General features: G+C 39.0%; 1 protein-coding gene across 1 annotated transcript in view; it reads right to left on the reverse strand.

Annotated features, from left to right (window-relative positions):
* The window catches only part of epas1b (endothelial PAS domain protein 1b), a 56,010-nt gene that overhangs the window by 9,845 nt on the left and 27,689 nt on the right, over positions 1–18,476 (reverse strand). Inside the window, exons 3-7 of the mRNA XM_066678649.1 lie at positions 14,629–14,774; positions 14,297–14,381; positions 11,320–11,432; positions 9,739–9,941; positions 2,151–2,257 (exon numbers count right to left, since the gene is read on the reverse strand). Of these exons, the coding sequence (XP_066534746.1) occupies positions 2,151–2,257; positions 9,739–9,941; positions 11,320–11,432; positions 14,297–14,381; positions 14,629–14,774 (654 nt within the window). The remainder of the gene's footprint in view (positions 1–2,150; positions 2,258–9,738; positions 9,942–11,319; positions 11,433–14,296; positions 14,382–14,628; positions 14,775–18,476) is intronic.

The following is an 18,476-nucleotide window of genomic DNA, read 5'->3' on the forward strand; positions in this document are numbered from 1 at the left end:
TAATTAAGCTAGGCACAATGGAGGGGTATTGTGAAAGCAAAAGAGAAAAGAGGTCAGTGGCTGCATGCGTTTGTGTGTTTTGAGAGGGCTGGGAGAGAATACGGTTGTGTGAGTATGTGTTTCAGCACCAGTGTCTGCAGCCGTGTCTGTCTCTATGCAGGCTTATCTGTACGCCTGTGTACAGGATTAAGTAATATAACGTGCTATTGTACTTTTGTTTTCGTGTTAGGGCTGTAATTTGTTATCATCAATATGAATTTACAAGGGCAATATTTATCTTTATTGCAAACACATTGTGTAATTCACAGCTAAAGCACTCTATAATTGTAGCATTCATATGATGGATGTAGTACACCATAGCTAGTGTAGGGAGCGACAGGTCTTCATTGCTTTGCACTGTGAAAGAAGAAATTTGCCTAACAAGCTATGGCCAAAACTGAAGGTAGCAGCTGTGTAGTTGCCTGACTGATGTTTGTTATTTGCCTAAAGTTAAATTTATATAATATTTATATATACACACAGGGGTTAGACAATGAAATTGAAACATCTGTCATTTTAGTGTGGGAGGTTTCATGGCTAATTTGGACCAGTCTGGTGGCCAATCTTCATTAATTGCACATTGCACCAGTAAGACCAAGTGCATCCAATGGTTCAAACATTGTATCCTGAAGGTGGTGCCGTGTATCAGGATGACAATGCACCAATACACACAGCAAGACTGGTGAAAGATTGGTTTGATGAACATGAAAGTGAAGTGAACATCTCCTATGGCCTGCACAGTCACCAGATCTAAATATTATTGAGCCACTTTGGGGTGTTTTGGAGGAGCGAGTCAGGAAACGTTTTCCTACACCAGCATCATGTAGTGACCTGGCCACTATCCTGCAAGAAGAATGGCTTAAAATCCCTCTCACCACTTTGCAAGACTTGTATATGTCATTCCCAAGAAAAATTTATGCTGTATTGGCCGCAAAAGGAAGCCCTACACCATACTAATAAATTATTGTGGTCTAAAACCAGGTGTTTCACTTTCATTTTCCAACCCTTGTGTGTGTATATATATATATACTCTAGTTTGTGTTCCTAACTGTTACCCAAATCCACTAAGACTCACCATGCAACCCTCTTCTTTACTGGATATGTTATTTAGAATATTAAGCATAATCAATATGAAATTTCATAATTAAGGTCACATTATACAGCTTCTCCACCCTCGCATTATATACATTTATTACAGATAACTCTTTATTGTTTTGGCCTTGCTATTTGTGCAGTCTCCTCTCAACAAGGTGAGGCTATAAGCAAAACGTGGAGAGGCCTTATTACCACTAGAATTATAAATCCAGCATTCCAAGTGAGTACTCCAAAGAGCTGGTCAATTAAGGGTAGAGTGAATACCAAAAGGAAACACAAGTTTATGTGAACGAAATTGACTCAGAAATTGTGTAAGTAAACTGAGACTGCAAACAGCAAGGCCCAATAATGAAGAACATACAGTATGTGAAAATACTGCTGGTTTTTGAGAAAATGAGTGAACAAAAGAAGGAGCTGGAGAGTGTGATATTCCTAGATATGGGGAGACACTCTGGGGAGATTATAATTAAATAAAGGGAACTGTTTTCAGAATCATGTTCATAAGAGTATCCATGGCTCCTGGGACTGACAGGTTCATTTATATTTTGTGTGACATAAAATAGTAGCCAGAACACACCTGAGCAGTGTGGGCACTCTGGCAGGCAATGCTCCACTCAGAGATGAGTGTTTGGCCTTGTCATGCTGTGTGTGTTGGGGTTGAAACTGTAAACCTTGGGAACATGGCCGGCAGCACCCGAGATGACCTGTTCCACAGAGCCTTCTCAGAAGCAGGCCGTCAGCCCGTTTTTCTAATCACATCACACACTGTCTCCTTTTACTCCTAACTCCTCCTACACTGTCTCACACACAGGCCTTTTAGCCCAGCTCACGTGGGTGTACTGTGTGTTTTGTGAATGTGTCATGTGATTTTGAACGCTGGCAGAATTTTTTTGTTTTCCATCCAGAAATTATGCAGAGAGAGAGAGAGAGAGAGAGAGAGAGAGAGAGAGAGAGAGAACAAGAGAAAGGCTTTTTGTAGCTATTGTGAAGGTGTGGAAAACCAAAGAGGAGCTTACAGTTCTGGTGGCTTTTGGTGACACTTTCTGCGTCAAGTGCGTGGTAGAAATCATACACTGAGCGACCAAGCAGATCTTCAGGACTGTAGCCCATCAACTCTGTCACTCTGAAACAAGGAACACACACTTGTTTTTATACCTTATCAGTCAAAAATGATCAGGACGTAGAGTCAAACACAAAGTGTTTGTTGGATTAATGCTATAGAAAAACAAATTTTTCATTTTAAAAAGCCTTTAGATAAAACAAAGGTTCTGTGCCAGTTTAAAGAATTTTCTGTATACCCACGGCAAGCACGTTAAGAACCTTTATATTTAAGAGTGTACAGTAATATGCAATACATTCCTATGCTAAAGTCAAAGACCAATTTAAGTGTCAGGAAACAAAAGCTGAAAGCATATAGTACTAAATTAAATATGTAATCACATTCCATGTGTTCACACACTCCCTTTATTTTACTGTCTTTTTTTTTTCAGGATACTTAGAGAAAAAAAAATCGGCATGTTTTTTTCCCCCCCTTTATTTCCCCATAACTCCAAAGTTCAGTCTTTGGAGCTTAGCCGTTGTTTGCATTTCACTGATTCTCATGGTACAAGTAAACACAAACACATTCGATGATGTTGAGATGTGAACTCTGGAGTGGTTCCCCATTGCAGTTTGGGGAAATTGTTGTTTTTGAAGTTTATATCTAATCCCATGAGAAGCTGAGCTCTATCCTCAGTAACTAAAAAGAATGGATTTGTTTTTCTTGCTTTCAATTGAGATTTTTTCTGGGTAGCTACTGAAAATTGTATGAAACTTGTGCATAATACATACACTAATAAAAGTCTTCTCCAGCCCTGCTCTTGGAACTCTGGATATTTCAGGTCAATTTATTCGTGATCCATTTCATATGGTCTGGTCAGCCGAGGATAAGAACTTAATGGCCTTGATTTTCAGAGGATTTTCGGCAGTTTTGTGCATTTCTGAGAAAGATTAGCACCACTTTCTCATCCAAGGTCAGTGCACTAAGACTGATCAAATTCTCCATCTCCAGTCTTACCTCATTTTTGCATTTTAGCTGAATCACAGTAAATGACTGAAACTGTTCAACTTAACTTCACTGTGATCAACTATTGCTGTACTGGGTAGTGAATGAAGTAATCTAAACCCTTAGCAAGACAGGAGCTGTGAAATGTATTAATTTATTGATGATAATCCTAGTGTAAAATTGACTGTATTGTTTTCAGCAGTAGTAAAGCCAAGCTAAGCATGTTTCTGAGCCTTCTGAACCATGGCTTGTTTGTTCTTTTGCAACACAAAAGTACTAAAGGCCGACTCTTGAGTGAAAGTGTATGTGTGTGTGTTTGTGTGTGTGTGTGTGTGTGTGTGTGTTAAAAGTAGTGTGTGTAGGAGAAGAGAGCAAGTGAGCGGTGTCTGTTTCTCATGGGCACTGTTACAGAGTTATAAAAAGTCACACATCTGCAGACAGAGAGAGACTGACAGACAGAAAGAAAAACAGAGACAGAAAGAAAAAAGGTATAATGTAAAGGAAGGGTAGAGGAAGAACTAGAAAGAGGTACAAAGACAAAGAGAGGGAAAGAGAAACAAAAACATACTGATACAAAGAAAAAGAGAAACAAAGACAGACTGTGTTAAAGAGAAACACAGACATGGAGAGAGACAATGAGTGAAAAAAACAAACAGAGAATGATGAACAGATATGGAGACAAATTGTAAAATAGGGAGAGGAAAGTTCTTTAATAAGTCACTCCTAAGCTAATAAATTCCAGCAATGACAGAGGAAGAGAAATGTTGCACAGTCCACTCAAACCACAAAGCCAATGAATATTGTGGCCTGAGTTAAGAATCTGTGATATATTCAGTGGCCAGAATTGCAGGGTTAATGCTAATGACAGCTAACTTCTAATCAAATTTTAAGACCTTATTATATACGGTGATATTAATAAACATTATCCACTGCAACAAAATCTGCACTATGGATACCGGTACCAGAGGTAATATCAGTGTTGACAAAGGTAGAATCAGTACAAACAAGGGTCATACAACCCAAATTCCAAAGTCTTTTAGATTTATCCTTGATCTTCATCTTCTTTTCTGCAAAATCCATTTCAGGGTCCTGATGGAAACAGGGCAAGAAAAGAAGCCATGGTACATCTGTCCTGTGCAACTTCTGGGGGATCCATAGGCATTCCCAGGCCAGCCAGGAGATATAATACCTCCAGCAGATCCTGGATCTACCCTGGGACCTTCTCCCAGTTGCATGTGCCGGGTATACCTCCAGTGGGAGGCATCCAGAGGGCATCTTTATCAGATTCCCGAACCACATATACTGGGTCCTCTCAATGCAAAGAAGCCGTGGTTCTAATCCAAGCTCCTCCCAAATCATGGAGATTATGCCCAGCAGCCCAATGAAGAAAACTCATGTCTGCTGCTTGTAGCTGTGATCTCGTTTTTTGACTCACCCAAAGGTCATGTCCATAGGTAAAGCTTTGCTTTATGGTTCAACTCACTTTTTCCCACTAGGTCTGGTACAGTGACCTTTCCACCCATTACCTTTTCATATTTGTACCTTTGTAGTAACATTTTGTATCCCCAAATCTTTGTAAAAATGCTGCCCTAGTTATTAATAATCACCAGTTCCACCCGTCAGTGAGTCTCCCCCAATCAAACACTGTGCCGCCAGCCTCAGGAGGGTGGAGGTGAGCACATGCTTCCTCCAAGACCCATGAGACCTACCCATTATTTCTTTCCAAACTACCATTCACAAGGCTCCATTGAAAAGCTTAAAGCATTGGAGGAGAAAGCAGACTGCCAAGGTCTGACAGAGGCCTGTGCTAGCTAGCACTATGAGAAGAGAGATGGGGGGGTCCTATTCAACAAGTCTAGGAGTTGTTCTAACCTTGAATGGCTGAGGAATCACAGGGGATAGAACCAGTGAGATCTTGACGATAGGGCCTATGCTTAGCCCACAACATGGAAACCCATTCATTTTTTTAATGAAAAAATAAAAAAAAAACTAGATTTTTCCACAGAGTATCAGGCACTTGGCCTGAGGCTCTTCATTTTACATTGTCACATGACAAAGGTAAAGGAGACTGTAAAATTAGGCCATGTTTACCCTTGAATGACTAATCTGTCTAAATATGAACTAAAATACTGTCATATTTCATACATTCTAAAAGTGGATGAAGAGAACCCAGTTAAATCAATGAGAAGTAAATATTACACTAGGTTATTTACTGAGAGAAATTATCTAACATTTCATATTTGTGAGTGGCACAAGTAAGTAAACCTTTGTTTATATAATACAACTAGCTGTTACTGTTACTGCATGGGTGTTGTTAAAGTATTAGAGTTATGCTTAATTCCACAGTTAATTTTCCAGTTGAGTTTATATTTTTATATATTTTCACAGAAATAGGTGATAATAATCTGCATTTGAAGTGGTCCCACCAGTGATGGCTAGCTGCCCTGGCCAAGATGCAGCAAATTAGTCCCAAGCCATGATACTGCTGCCACTAGGTTTCACAGCTACCATAAGGTTCTTATGCTTTAATGCTCTATTTTCCTTTCTCTAGACTTCTCAGTCAAACCAAAACGTTCCGTTTTGTTCTCATCTGTCCACAAAACATTTATCATCTAGCCTTCTGGCTTGTCCACATGAGTGTTAGTGTACTGCAACAAGGCACCAGTGTTATTTTTGGAGTGCAGTGGCTTTCTCCTTACAACACTGCCATGCACACAACTGTTCAGTGTTCTCCTGATGGTGAACTCATACACATTAACATTAGCCAATGTGTGAGAGGCCCACAAAAATAAATTCCTGTTATTCTGTTTGCTAATTTCTGGTGTCCTTTGTCCTCCCTTTTGCATTACAACATCTCAAACTTTTATTTAGCCCATCAAAATTATGACTGCCCTTTTACATGATTCATGTAAGGGACAGACTGCATTAGCACTCCAAATAATTATTAAAGCTTCACTATTACCCTCTAATCTACTGATGACTGAACTAAATGATAATATTTTGCTGTTTATTTCATTATGCCCAGTGCATGTATTGAGGTTCTTATGTGCATTTATAACCAGTCTCGAGAGTCATTGGATTTGAAAACTTGATTTAAGATCAAAGTTTAGTTTGATTCCTTCACCCCATCTTAACCAAAGCTGTATACTGAAAGAGTTCAGCTTTACCTCCTTTAACTCTCAGTGTAGATGAAATGTAGGTATATATTAAAAACATTTGTGCATATATATATAAAAAATAACATGCATTGGTTTTGTTTGTAAAGTTACAAACAGTTTAATGTACCCTCTAAGATATAATAAGTCCAATTACATCCAGTTGTGAATCATAAATGTTATATGTTCTGCTTTGAGCAGAACATGTCATAAAGTGCTTGTCACATTTTTCTTTTTAAATCAGATAATGAAAGACTACAGTGTTAAGTGTTTTTTTTTATTTTTATTTTTTTATTATTATTATGTTTGCTTGTTTGTAATGACCAAGTCTGGGCCCATGCCAGATTATATGCTTAAAATGTTATGGAGGAAGTATTATTGTAGAATATACATTTATATAGATAAGAATAATGTATAAATGTATATGTCACACCTGTTTTCATCTGCAAGCATCTGCCACGTCTCTGTGTCGTTACAGTATAATTCAGAAACGTGCTGTGACTGTGTATTATCATATATTACTGTGAGTTATCATTAGTGCCTTGCATGAAGAATCTTTAACATATCATGCATGTATTGTATAAGCACATAACATAACATTTAGTCTTGAAGCCTTGTTGACAAGACATTCTTATCAATGATGTAGTGGTAAACAAGGTCTGTAAGCCACCTTAAATGTATATTGCTATCTAGCTAGCTAGCAAATTAGCTGCCAAGCAAACATAACATTAGCTCCTTGCTAATGAAATCAACCTGGCCCCTGATAGCAAAGAAATGGTGTGACCACTGTAGGCCCACTGAGGGCAAAGTTGGAGGACCACTAGTGTTTTGCACAGCTTTTTTTGGGCGGACCACTGGTAATTAAACAGAATTTTAGACAAAATGCCACATTTTAGCACTTTTCCATTCACAGTCCAATTTACATTTTTTCCTTCATTGGGTTCTTTTGTTATTCTTTATAAATAAGATTAGTAAATAATTTCAATCCAGCAGTGTCAACATGTTTAGCATAATCGTTTTAGATCAGGTTTATACTCATTATTATATCTCTTATAGTTGTTGATAATATTTGTATTAGTTTGTTTTCCAGAATAAAAGTCTCTGTGAATTTAAAATCTGTTTGAGGGGATTAAAAATTTGTTATATCCTGAACACAGGGTAGTAATCTGAGTGGTCCGATGCTGGACCAGCAGTGGTCTACAGTCAGTGGTATGCTAGCCTTTTTATGCCAGTGGACCGATATATGCTCGCTGTCTGGGGCTAGACAGGTACCACACAAACATACACATGTAGCTTTCTTTACATTTGTTGAATGGAACTGGGGTGGGCTGGGGGCAGAATAAGAGATTTGACAAGGACATTTTAACTAAAGACAATGAGAAAATTAAATAAAGTCTAGAAAAATAATTGTTCTAAAAAAAGTGTGTAGACTCTTTAAAAATGATGAGTAAATAGTAATTCATGTTTTAAAGGGTATTTATTTAGTTATGTGAGTTTACCCTCTACTACATCTCTAATTCTCATGAAGGAGGAACAGGATTGGGACTGTGGTGTGATGTTGGTGCATGGAGCAGTGAGAGGCATTGCAGCAGCTTCTCTAACACTGCTGAGGAACAATGTGTATTTTATGAGGGAAGAGGAGAGAAAATGTTGTGGTGTAACTGACACTAGGGTTGAAAGATGCGGTTGACTTTTAGAAGTTACAAAGTATTTCCACTGTACATTCCTCATTACTTCAAATGTGTAGCCATGCTTTGTCTAGGTTTGTGTGTGTGTGTGTGTGTGTGTGCTCACTGGAGGATGCTGATGTGCCTTGTGGGTCTGTTGGTTTACACTTTGATGTGAGTAACTATGAGCAGATTTATTAAAGTTGAAGTCTCCTGTCTATGTCCATGTGCATTCTGTGCTATATGTGTTTATACAACAGTCGGTCTGATGTCAGTCTGCTGGTTGAGGAGCATTCTATCTGTGCTGTTATTTGTGATAACAATACAGGATTTTTTTTCATAATAACCATATATACTGCTGAGCGCTGACTGCTAAATAACAATGGTTAACAAAGCTAATCACCACTTTTCTACTTGTCTTAGCACAAACAAGTGTGTATATATACATTATGTAACCTCTATAACATAACATTTGTCCAAGCATCTACATGGAATTTAAACCTGGCTGGTGCCCCTAAGTAAATATTTCAGTCAGTGGTTCAGATGGCTGATCATATAAACAACTTTCTTTAAATTGCAAAGTTGTGGCAAAGCAACAGAACACTCAAAGCTGTGTGTTACCATGAAATCAATGCTGTGATGATCTACAACCCTCACTCTGGGCTCACTATAACACGCACTCATTTTGTGTTGCTTATTTACCTGTTGTTGCAGTAGGAGTGTAGGAGTGCAGTGTTGGAAGTGTGTAATGTTCTTTAATACTGGACCGTATACTTGTGGCATCAAGACTTTTATTCGCTTTTGCTAGATTTCCTGCTCATATAGGTCTCTGAGGTGTCCTATCTCTTCCCTGTAGTTTCAGATGCTGTTGTTTTACAGTCTTGGTTTTTAACTTTTTCCACAGTGTGACCCCTTTTGGAGTGTTTAACATTTTGCAACTCTCCCATTAACTCACCTGCAGTACTGAACGCTGCTACTGTAGGCCTAAAGCTGCAATGTCTGTTGTATGTAGGTGTATACCAGTATATTGGGGAGCAATTGCCAATATTGCACGTGTATTATTTGGGGCTGGAATACAAGAAAATAAACAGAAACTCTTGGAAGACCTCCATTCACTTAAAAACAGCAGATTTGTTTTATAAAGCAAAATTTCAGTCAAAATATTGAAGCAGCAAGACAAATGAAGGAACATGTGGGTTGTCATATCTGTCCTTATGCAGATAATTTGAAAAGAGAAACATTTACAGCAAATCATCCAGTATCTAGCAACTTTAAAAACATTAAGTGATTGATACACTCATAACTTGCTGCAGAAGTTTCTAAAATAAAGGCAATGCAGTGATACAGAATGAATTCAAAATATAGAGAGAATCAGAGGGGTCTATACACAGTTTAGTTTCACTTTGGTTTCTGTGTCTTACAGCTACAGAAACATGTAAATAGTGGGTTTATAGAGGACAAACAATTGGTTGTTGGGTTTGCGCAGAATAACTAATTATGTGCGCCATGGCATCAAACAAAACATCTATCCATCACCACTGCCACCCTAGACTCCCTTTGCTAGAATCTGTGCATAATTTCCACATAAGTGCAGTACACTACATCAGCATAGTTCTGTCTTTTGGCGTAATGATGTATGTTGTTTATATTGTATATGTTCTTAGTATGCAAATTATACATGCATTTAAATCACAGCATGTGCGAATGCTAGTTTTGTGCTAGTTTTGTAGAGTGTTACCTTTCATCGCAGTATGTGAACTTCATGTCCATGCTGTGTCGGCTGAGGAAGGTTTTGCAGTCGAGTGGTGTGTCGATGTTGGAGGGGTGAGGGATGGGTTCACACATCATCACCACACAGGTGAGGGGTGGCTCTTTAAATCCACACAGAACACGTGGTGGGCAGCTGTTATACACCTTTAGATGCCCCATACAATGCAGGACCTGAGAGGACAAACTCAAGGTTCACACAAGAAATGGCTCCTAACTTGACACAGGGGCATAGCAACTCCTTCAAAGTGGCCAAGCAAAATTTATGACAGACTGACAACAGATAAATAGGTCTTATTTAATCATACATTGCAGATAATAATAATAATAATAATAATAATAATAATAATAATAGTGCGGCACGGTGGCGCAGCAGGTAGTGTCGCAGTCACACAGCTGCAGGGACCAGGAGGTTATGGGTTCAAGTCCCGCCCTGGGTGACTGTCTGTGAGGAGTGTGGTGTTTTCTCCGTGTCTGCATGGGTTTCCTCCGGGTGCTCCAGTTTCCTCCCACAGTCCAAAAACACACGTTGGTAGGTTGATTGGCAACTCAAAAGTGTCCGTAGGTGTGAGTGTGTGTCGCCCTGTGAAGGACTGGCGCCCCCTCCAGTGTGTGTTCCTGCCTTGTGCCCAGTGATTCCAGGTAGGCTCCTGACTCACCACGACCCTGAATTGGAGAAGCGGTTACAGTGAATGAATGAATGAATTAATTAATTAATAAATAATAATGTTACGTTTTTGTAGCACCTTTCACATACCCAATATATATATATATATATATATATATATATATATATATATATATATATATATATATATATATATATATATATATATATTCATTCTTTCATTCATTATCTGTAACTGCTTATTCAGTTCAGGGTCGCGGTGGGTTCAGGGTACCTGGAATCATTGGGCACAAGGCAGGAATACACCCTGGAGGGCAACACACGCATTCACACGCACACACACACCTATGGACACTTTTTTGAGTCACCAATCCACCTACCAACGTGTGTTTTTGGACTGAGGGAGGAAACCGGAGCACCCGGAGGAAACTGTATATAGTATATATATGTGTGTATCACACCCTCATATAGTGAGCTGCAAATCTGCCTCTAGATCAAACAGAACAACAGCTCCCTGTCGAAATGCTTTAGGAACACATGAGTATTTTAAATACTTTAAAAGAGACAGAAATTGTATCTCAGTCCAGATGTCTGATTCCACAGCCACTCTCTTTTTCTTTCTGTTCAATACTCCAGGAACATTTAATTGTCTGTAATTGTGTGGGGTTTTTTTTTACTGTTACTTTTTTAGGGGAACAGGTAGAGGAGAAATGAAAATGTTATTTTTTCCTCTCTGTCACTAATGTGTGTCTTTCAATTTTTTTGTACATTTTATAACAATATAAGAAGTGAACAAAAGGGGAGTAACTGCCTTAATGTACCATTTGATTTATAAGAAACTGGATGTCAAGCGTATTAACTTTGATAATATTGAAAATCAGATAGTGCTAATGAATTGAAAATGTCAAGAAAGACACCATTTACCTTCCAGCTGGCTGATTTGAGATTAACAGTCCGCCCTCGATTTGTCACTGTGCATTTCATTCTCATGAAGAAGTCTCTCTCCGTGCTCAGCTCTTTGCCTTTCTTTCCGACCCCTGTGCAGAAAACATAACCGTACACATTTCATTACATTACATTTAAAAATTAATCATTTAAAAAAGAGACATATCACTGAAAAAATGTTTGGTATTGCTTTCTGCATGGAGCAACATACTGAGTCATTCCGTAGCCTGGGATCTGTCCAAGCTAAATAACTACTAAATGATTTTTTAAATGTTTGTTAAATGTTTAGTTTATGGCGCAACAATCTGCAGTTGCATGCAGGATGTGTAAATGTTCCAAAAGCAACAGCCAAATTCAAGTTGGGAGTGAAATCCAAATTTGAGCTTAATGTTTTAGTTTGGAAAGAACTGTAAACTTTCTTTCTGAGCACAAAGTTTGTCTTCGACCTCTTCTGCCACAGAAAAGAATATTACAGCATCAGCTCTGCTAAGAATGACATTGCTAAGAGCAGTTTAAAATGGATAAAGTCTGTGATACAAAATATTGCAGAACACTGGGCTGAAACCACAGATTGAATGAAGCTTTTTATTTTACACAAATGGACAGAGAATCCTCTCCCAAAAACAGCACAGCTATATTTCACTTTATACAGTTTTTAAGGACAGTATTACAATATGAATTTGTGTAGTAGTTGAACTCAGTGAGATTCATTGCTATGAAAGCATTATGCTTGTATATTTGTAGAATGCAAGAACGTTCATGCCACAACAATTTTCTCCAGGAAGGGCTTCCACCAGTCTGCACTTGCTATTTTTCATATTATTCATTGCTTTGAAGTTTTCATTTGTGAGATAAGAAGCATGGTGATATGGGGGATTTTAGCATGGCCTGCATGAGGGTGCACACACATCATCATCAGCAGCAGCATGGGCAGCTAGCAGGCTCCCATCTATCAACGGCTTCTGGAATAAGGGCAGCCGACTGGACGCTGTCAGGCAAAGTGCTTCAAATAGCAACACAGACATCTGAGAATACTAAAACACAGCAGAGAGAACACGTGAGGCTCAAAGAGAGCAGCAAGGGTGAAGCAAAGACGGGCAACATAGGTCAAAAAGAGGGGGCACAGGGATGAAAGAGCGGGGTCAAACAAACGGGGTGGCCTAATACGCCAAACAGCTCAGCAGGTGTCAGCTAAGATAACTGATCTAACCCCTTTGAAACTATTTATTTTCATTGCTTTCCTTCATCATACATATAGATATAAATACCATCTGCTGCCATCTTTCTAATGTACGTTTCAACTAAGTTCAGTTATTTCAAATGTTTAATATGTTTATTGCGGTGCCAGTTTATTGTAGGTACACCCATTGGTTTTCAGTTTCATATAGTTTTACACTTTTGTCATTTTAATCCAATAAACTTTTCATAACATTCAGAGAATGTTTCCTCACCGTTTGGTAGCTATCTCGTCTATTTGCATCCTGGAATAAGTCCAGTTTTTGTATGCAGCAGTAGTAAACGGGAAAGAATTCAAGTGGCTCCCTTCAAATTGTCTGTCTGTGTGACACTGTAGATGGAATCTGGAGGCTTTTGGATGGTAGAGATACACAGTACATTGAAAAGTATGAAAAGAATTGAGGATTGATCGAGTCTTGCTCCATAGGTGGGAAATACTGAATTTCCTTTGCTGTTTCAGATGTATTACTTAAGGTGAAACTGGCTCATGAATGTAAACTCATACCGGAAGTGCTACAAACCTAAACAGCTCCAGCTACAAATGAGATTCTCTGGTAATAAAACATCGTATAAAAACTTCCAGACACGTTTAACTTCAAACAAGGACCAGGTACAGTCGGCTTCTTACTCAAATATAAAATTCCACCTGGTAAAAGTTGGTAAAAGATGCTGAGCTTCTGAATGAAAACAAACCAGAGAGGGAGTTTGTTGTGCTGTGAGAACAGCAGTTCTCCTACTTGAAGTAGGTGGCGCTACACACAGGTCAAATAAGCTGCAATGTTAGTGAATTGGCTGTTAATTCCGACTTTGTGAGACTATACCCAAGGCATTTTTAGAGCTGCTCCTTCACTAGAACATCTGGTCTTGACTTAGCACTGACACTGCACAGTTTGCTTGTCAGTTGCAATGAATTCATGAAGGCTTTGAAACATTCCAAATAGCTCCACCAACTAATTTGGGCAATCCTCTACAGATATCAGAGGCCTCAGATTTATGTAGTTGCCACTGTGTCCCAGAACAGTTTTTCCTTCCTCTGTTATTAATTTGATACTAGTCAGTATCAGCTTCAGGCCCTCTGTGTCTCAGGCATGGTCTTTGTCAGCGTGATGTTGCTGCATCTTCACCATTAGCTTAAGTCCAGTTTCCACTTCTCTGTGTCTGGCAGATTAGATGTACTCATGCACAGAGCGACTATGATCTTGGAGCTCAGTCCCTGAGGCCCCTGCACTATGCAACCACTGACGTTCAAGAAGCTCTCTGGCAAACAAGTCCACCTGCACTGCTTGATTTCATGCCTGTCTTATACACTGGTTAATTAAAAACATGCATGTTTTCTGTTTTTTATTTGGCTTTGCCAGTTTCCATCAGTCATAGGTCTGTGATCTTCTCTTCTACTCATTTTAAATGCAAGGTCTGCTCCTATAATTTTTGAATTTTTAAGCTTTAGCTTTAAGTTTTTTCAGTTACACCTGACCTCTGACATTTGACCTGGCATCTGTAGCCAACAAGTAATGGAAACTGTCAACTTTCAAATACACTTGCTAACTTGTCATTCACTCTATGACTGTTATCTTTGAAAATAGACAACGATATGAACAAATGTCAGATTTCAAGACGCTGACATTATATTATATTATTGTTTAACAGTGCAAGGCACATTTGTCCATTTTATTACAAAACAGTGAGTCACAGTTTAAGAAGACTTTAGACGGGAACATACCGGTTTTTAGGCTGAGGTTCTCACGGATTTCGTCGTGGTCACAGGGATGAGTGAAGTCAAATATACTGTGTCCTGTCAGTTCGACCTAGAGGCAAAGGAGTAAACAAAAGCATCTTATAATGTCTCAGAAGGAAGCTGCTTGTCTGAGAGGACACACACCTACACATGAACAGTGAGCCATTGATACATGTCACTAACCCATATTTACTGAAAGAGGCCCAACACTAATTATAATGTTTTGACATGTGTTTCTCTCCTAACACTGAGTATGTCTGTATGGCTGTGTGTGTGTGTGTGTGTGTGTGTGTGTGGGTGGGTGCGTGTCTGCTCACCTGTGTCAGACCCATGAATTTGCTGATATTCTCAGATAAAAAGATCATGTCTCCATCTGTTGTTACCACAGAGACAAAGCCTTCCAGTGACTTCAGGTAAAGACTGTCCATCTGTCCGTCCACTTGTGTTTCAGTGATACTGCAGCCTGCAACACACACAGAAAAAAGATGTTATAGAAGTGTTAAGTGTAGTGCACGTGCGTGTGTGTGTGTTCATTCATCTTGTATTGATTCTTAAGGCCATGGCTCACAGCCAAAACAAATTAGCGCAACTTCATCCTGCTCAGCCAAAATCAGTGACCTCCACTTTGTCACTTCCCTCAAGCCTGTCCACCCACCCACCCACACCCACACCCCCACACCCACACACCCACACTTATGTAGTTGGAATTGGATATGAGGCACTACATGGCCTTGCATGACCTGAGAGTACAATTCATTGCACATTTACATTTTGAAAAGAAGTACATCTCCTTCTTTTACACATGCAGTTTGTTAATTGCTGAGTGAGTGACAGAAAGGAATGTTTATAAATAAACAGTATTATCATGTGTATGTATGAATTTCTGGAGTAAGTGGTGTGTATGCACACATACATACTGCTGTATGTCCCCAGTGACGCTTAAAACAAAAATAAGGTAATGGAATGTTTTTCTAATCTGATAACTCTTAAGTACAACTCCAGTCCCCCTAAAAAAAATTGAGTACCCATAAAAATGTACTAACATTGTTGCCCACATCCTTAGAGAAATGCAAACAATTTGTTAGGTGCGAAACGTGATGTGATGGAGTTGTGTGATCTCCACAAGGCCACGTACAGGGAGAGGGGGAGAGAGAGAGAGAGTGAATGTAGTGCTGAATCTGGCAGGGGTTCAGAGGGGAGGTGCACAAGGAGAACACAGTGCGGCTCCACACTGGGGGGTCGGAAGCATGTGATTGCTCCAGTGTGCTTCCTTCAGATAAGAGGCTTTCTCAAGGCCTACTGAGGCCTGGGGCTGGAGTTGAGCCCAGCCTAGAGACCCACAGCCCCAGAGAATTTAGTCTTTGAAGAGCTTAAGGCAAGCTAAGACCTTAACTTTCATTTTCGTAGTAAAATGAATCTGTCTGGGTTGTCTGGTTTTGGAGAAAATCCCTTTTAATGGACAGATATGGACATAAAAATAAGAAAGAATGTGCAAAAAGGCACGCCCATCTCCAACACATTCTTGATGGAGTGACAACATGAAACTCTTGGTTAAACTCTGACATTAAGTGTGGATGACAACATCTGGAACAAATTGTGCCCAAAAGGATAACACTCAGGGAAGAATTTTAAACTGCCATTAAAGCCAAATCCCCTTTCTGAAACTGCTAAACAAAGAAGAAGCAGAAAAGCTCATACTACATCACTGCCATTCAGCCATAGATTTTGAACTCTGACCCTGGCCTGGTCCCAGGAAGTAGATTTCTAAACTCATGCAGCTCTTCTATCAGAAACATGACAGTTCAGAGAAAAGTGCTCACATGGCCAGATTACTGTACACACATGGCTTAAGCACGAGGCACAACCCAACACTTTATTCGAGTTGTTACTCTTAGATTAACGGTTATATAATAGTAAATAAAAGAAATTACTTTTAGAAAAGTCCATTAAACCCAATATTCTGACATCTGGTACACTCTGCATTTACTGGAAAACACTACTATGAGTGGTTTACTAAAGATAACTTTACAGTCTTCAAACAATTAGTAAGGCTCTAGGAAGTGTTAATCAATGAATATGTATTTTAAAATGCTACAGGTGTTCAGAAAGATAATCAGAGGTATAAAAAAATGTTTAAATGACAACAAGAACGAAGTTATATTAAATTTAGTATCCAGAATTATCCATTATTTAGAAGGCATAAAATGGCAGAAAATTAATGTACAGAAAAAATGATTTATATTATAATAAATGAATTAATTTATCCACAGTATTATAGAAACATAAAAAACTCTAAATAACTGTTATATTTTAACAGCAACAATAATAATATTAAAAATAACAATTAATAATTGTCCTACTCTTTATTTGGAATGTTTAATGAATTAATTATTTTGCATATTAGTACATATTACATATTTAAAAAAAAAATAACAAGTATTTCAGTTTTGTTGAATTTTCATATGCAGTATACAGAATTTGCAACCAATAAAATTATGATATTAATTTGTTGCAAACATTGATTACATATTACTTCACATTATATTCAAGCTTTTGAATTTAATGCTGATACCATAAAAAATAATTTTATTTGTTCATTTATTTTCTGTAACACTTATCCAGTTCAGGGTTACGCTGGGTTTGGATCCTACCCGGAATCACTGAGCGCAAGTCAGGAACACACCCTGGAGGGGGCACCAGTCCTTCACAGGGTGACACACACACACACACACACACTCACACCGATGGACACTTTTGAGTCGCCAATCCACCTACCAACATGTGTTTTAGTACCGTGGGAGGAAACAGGCACCTGCAGGAAACCCACGCGGACATGGGGAGAACAAACTAAACTCCTCACAGAAAATCACCTGGAGCGAGGCTCAAACCCAAAACCCCAGAACCCTGGAGCTGTGTGACAGTGATACTATCGGTTAAGCCATTTTATTATTATTATTATTATTATTATTACACTTGTGTAAAATGTTTCCTGGGGGCTGACTGACACCTCTGCCTGGTTTATGGTGAAAGAGCATAATGTGGCTGTTTGATGCCTGGCAAATTCCCCAAGTGTCCAATCGGAGTAGATTTCACATTCACATATGCTGACTCACCTGAGGAAACAGTTACTAAAGGTGTGTGACGTATCACTTTAATTCCCCTTTGTGACTCACCTCTATACATCAGTGTCTTTGTGCGTGTGTGTGTGTCTTGTATTTATGTAACAGTTGCTTCCCCAGTACCCTCACAGAGGGCAGGAGTGTATGGGGAGGCGGTGTTTTGTGTGTATATGTGTATTTGCGTGTGTGTGTGTGTGGCGCCACTGCAGGCCCGTGTTTTGGCTGCCATGAAAACTGTCAGCGCCAGCTTCTGAGAAAGCACCAATCACGCTCCCATCTGCCTCTTCCAGCCCAGCACATAGCATCTGATAATGCTATCTGATGTACCATCTCCTAACCACAGAGTTGCCTTCCTCCACCCAAATCACCCTCACATCAGCCCTCTCCTAGTTCTGCTCATACCTGTATGTTTGCCTTTAGTTTCTGCAGTTCACTGTAACCAAGCTAGTCACTTTTTTTGTTAAAAACACTGGGATTATCTAAGAAAAACACAGCAGAAGATAAACAAATAAATTAAAAGACAATTTTGCTCCCACCTCACTGTAGTATCTGACTAAACATAGGATGGAATGCAAGAGCTGTGAAGCTGTTCCTTTGTCTGGCTTCCGGAGATTCTAATTTTATAATCAAGACGTGCAAGCAATACACACACACACACACACACACACACACACACACACACACACACCCATATATATACACAAGAACATCCTATACCCTATGCGCTACTTTCCAAGAAACTTCCAGAAGTTCTGCACTGGTTGTCTGCCTCAGAAAAAAAAAGATACCCATTGTTGTTGTCAGGCAAGTCACCTTGCCTTGTATCTTTTTATTGCTTTGTTGTATTCGACATAACTGAAAAGTTCCAGCACAATTTTTACACTGTGTGAAAATGCCCTGATGACGAGACCAATATAAAAGTTATATAAAGACCAATATTTAAAATTAAGAATTTTTAGCACTTTGGAGATTTTGTTCATACGGTTTGATCGGTTATATTATCAGACAGAATCTCATATTCGAAATGGTAACATAATTTCATATTG

The sequence above is a fragment of the Hoplias malabaricus genome, chromosome 8 (assembly GCF_029633855.1).
Source record: "Hoplias malabaricus isolate fHopMal1 chromosome 8, fHopMal1.hap1, whole genome shotgun sequence".
Lineage (NCBI taxonomy): Eukaryota > Metazoa > Chordata > Actinopteri > Characiformes > Erythrinidae > Hoplias > Hoplias malabaricus.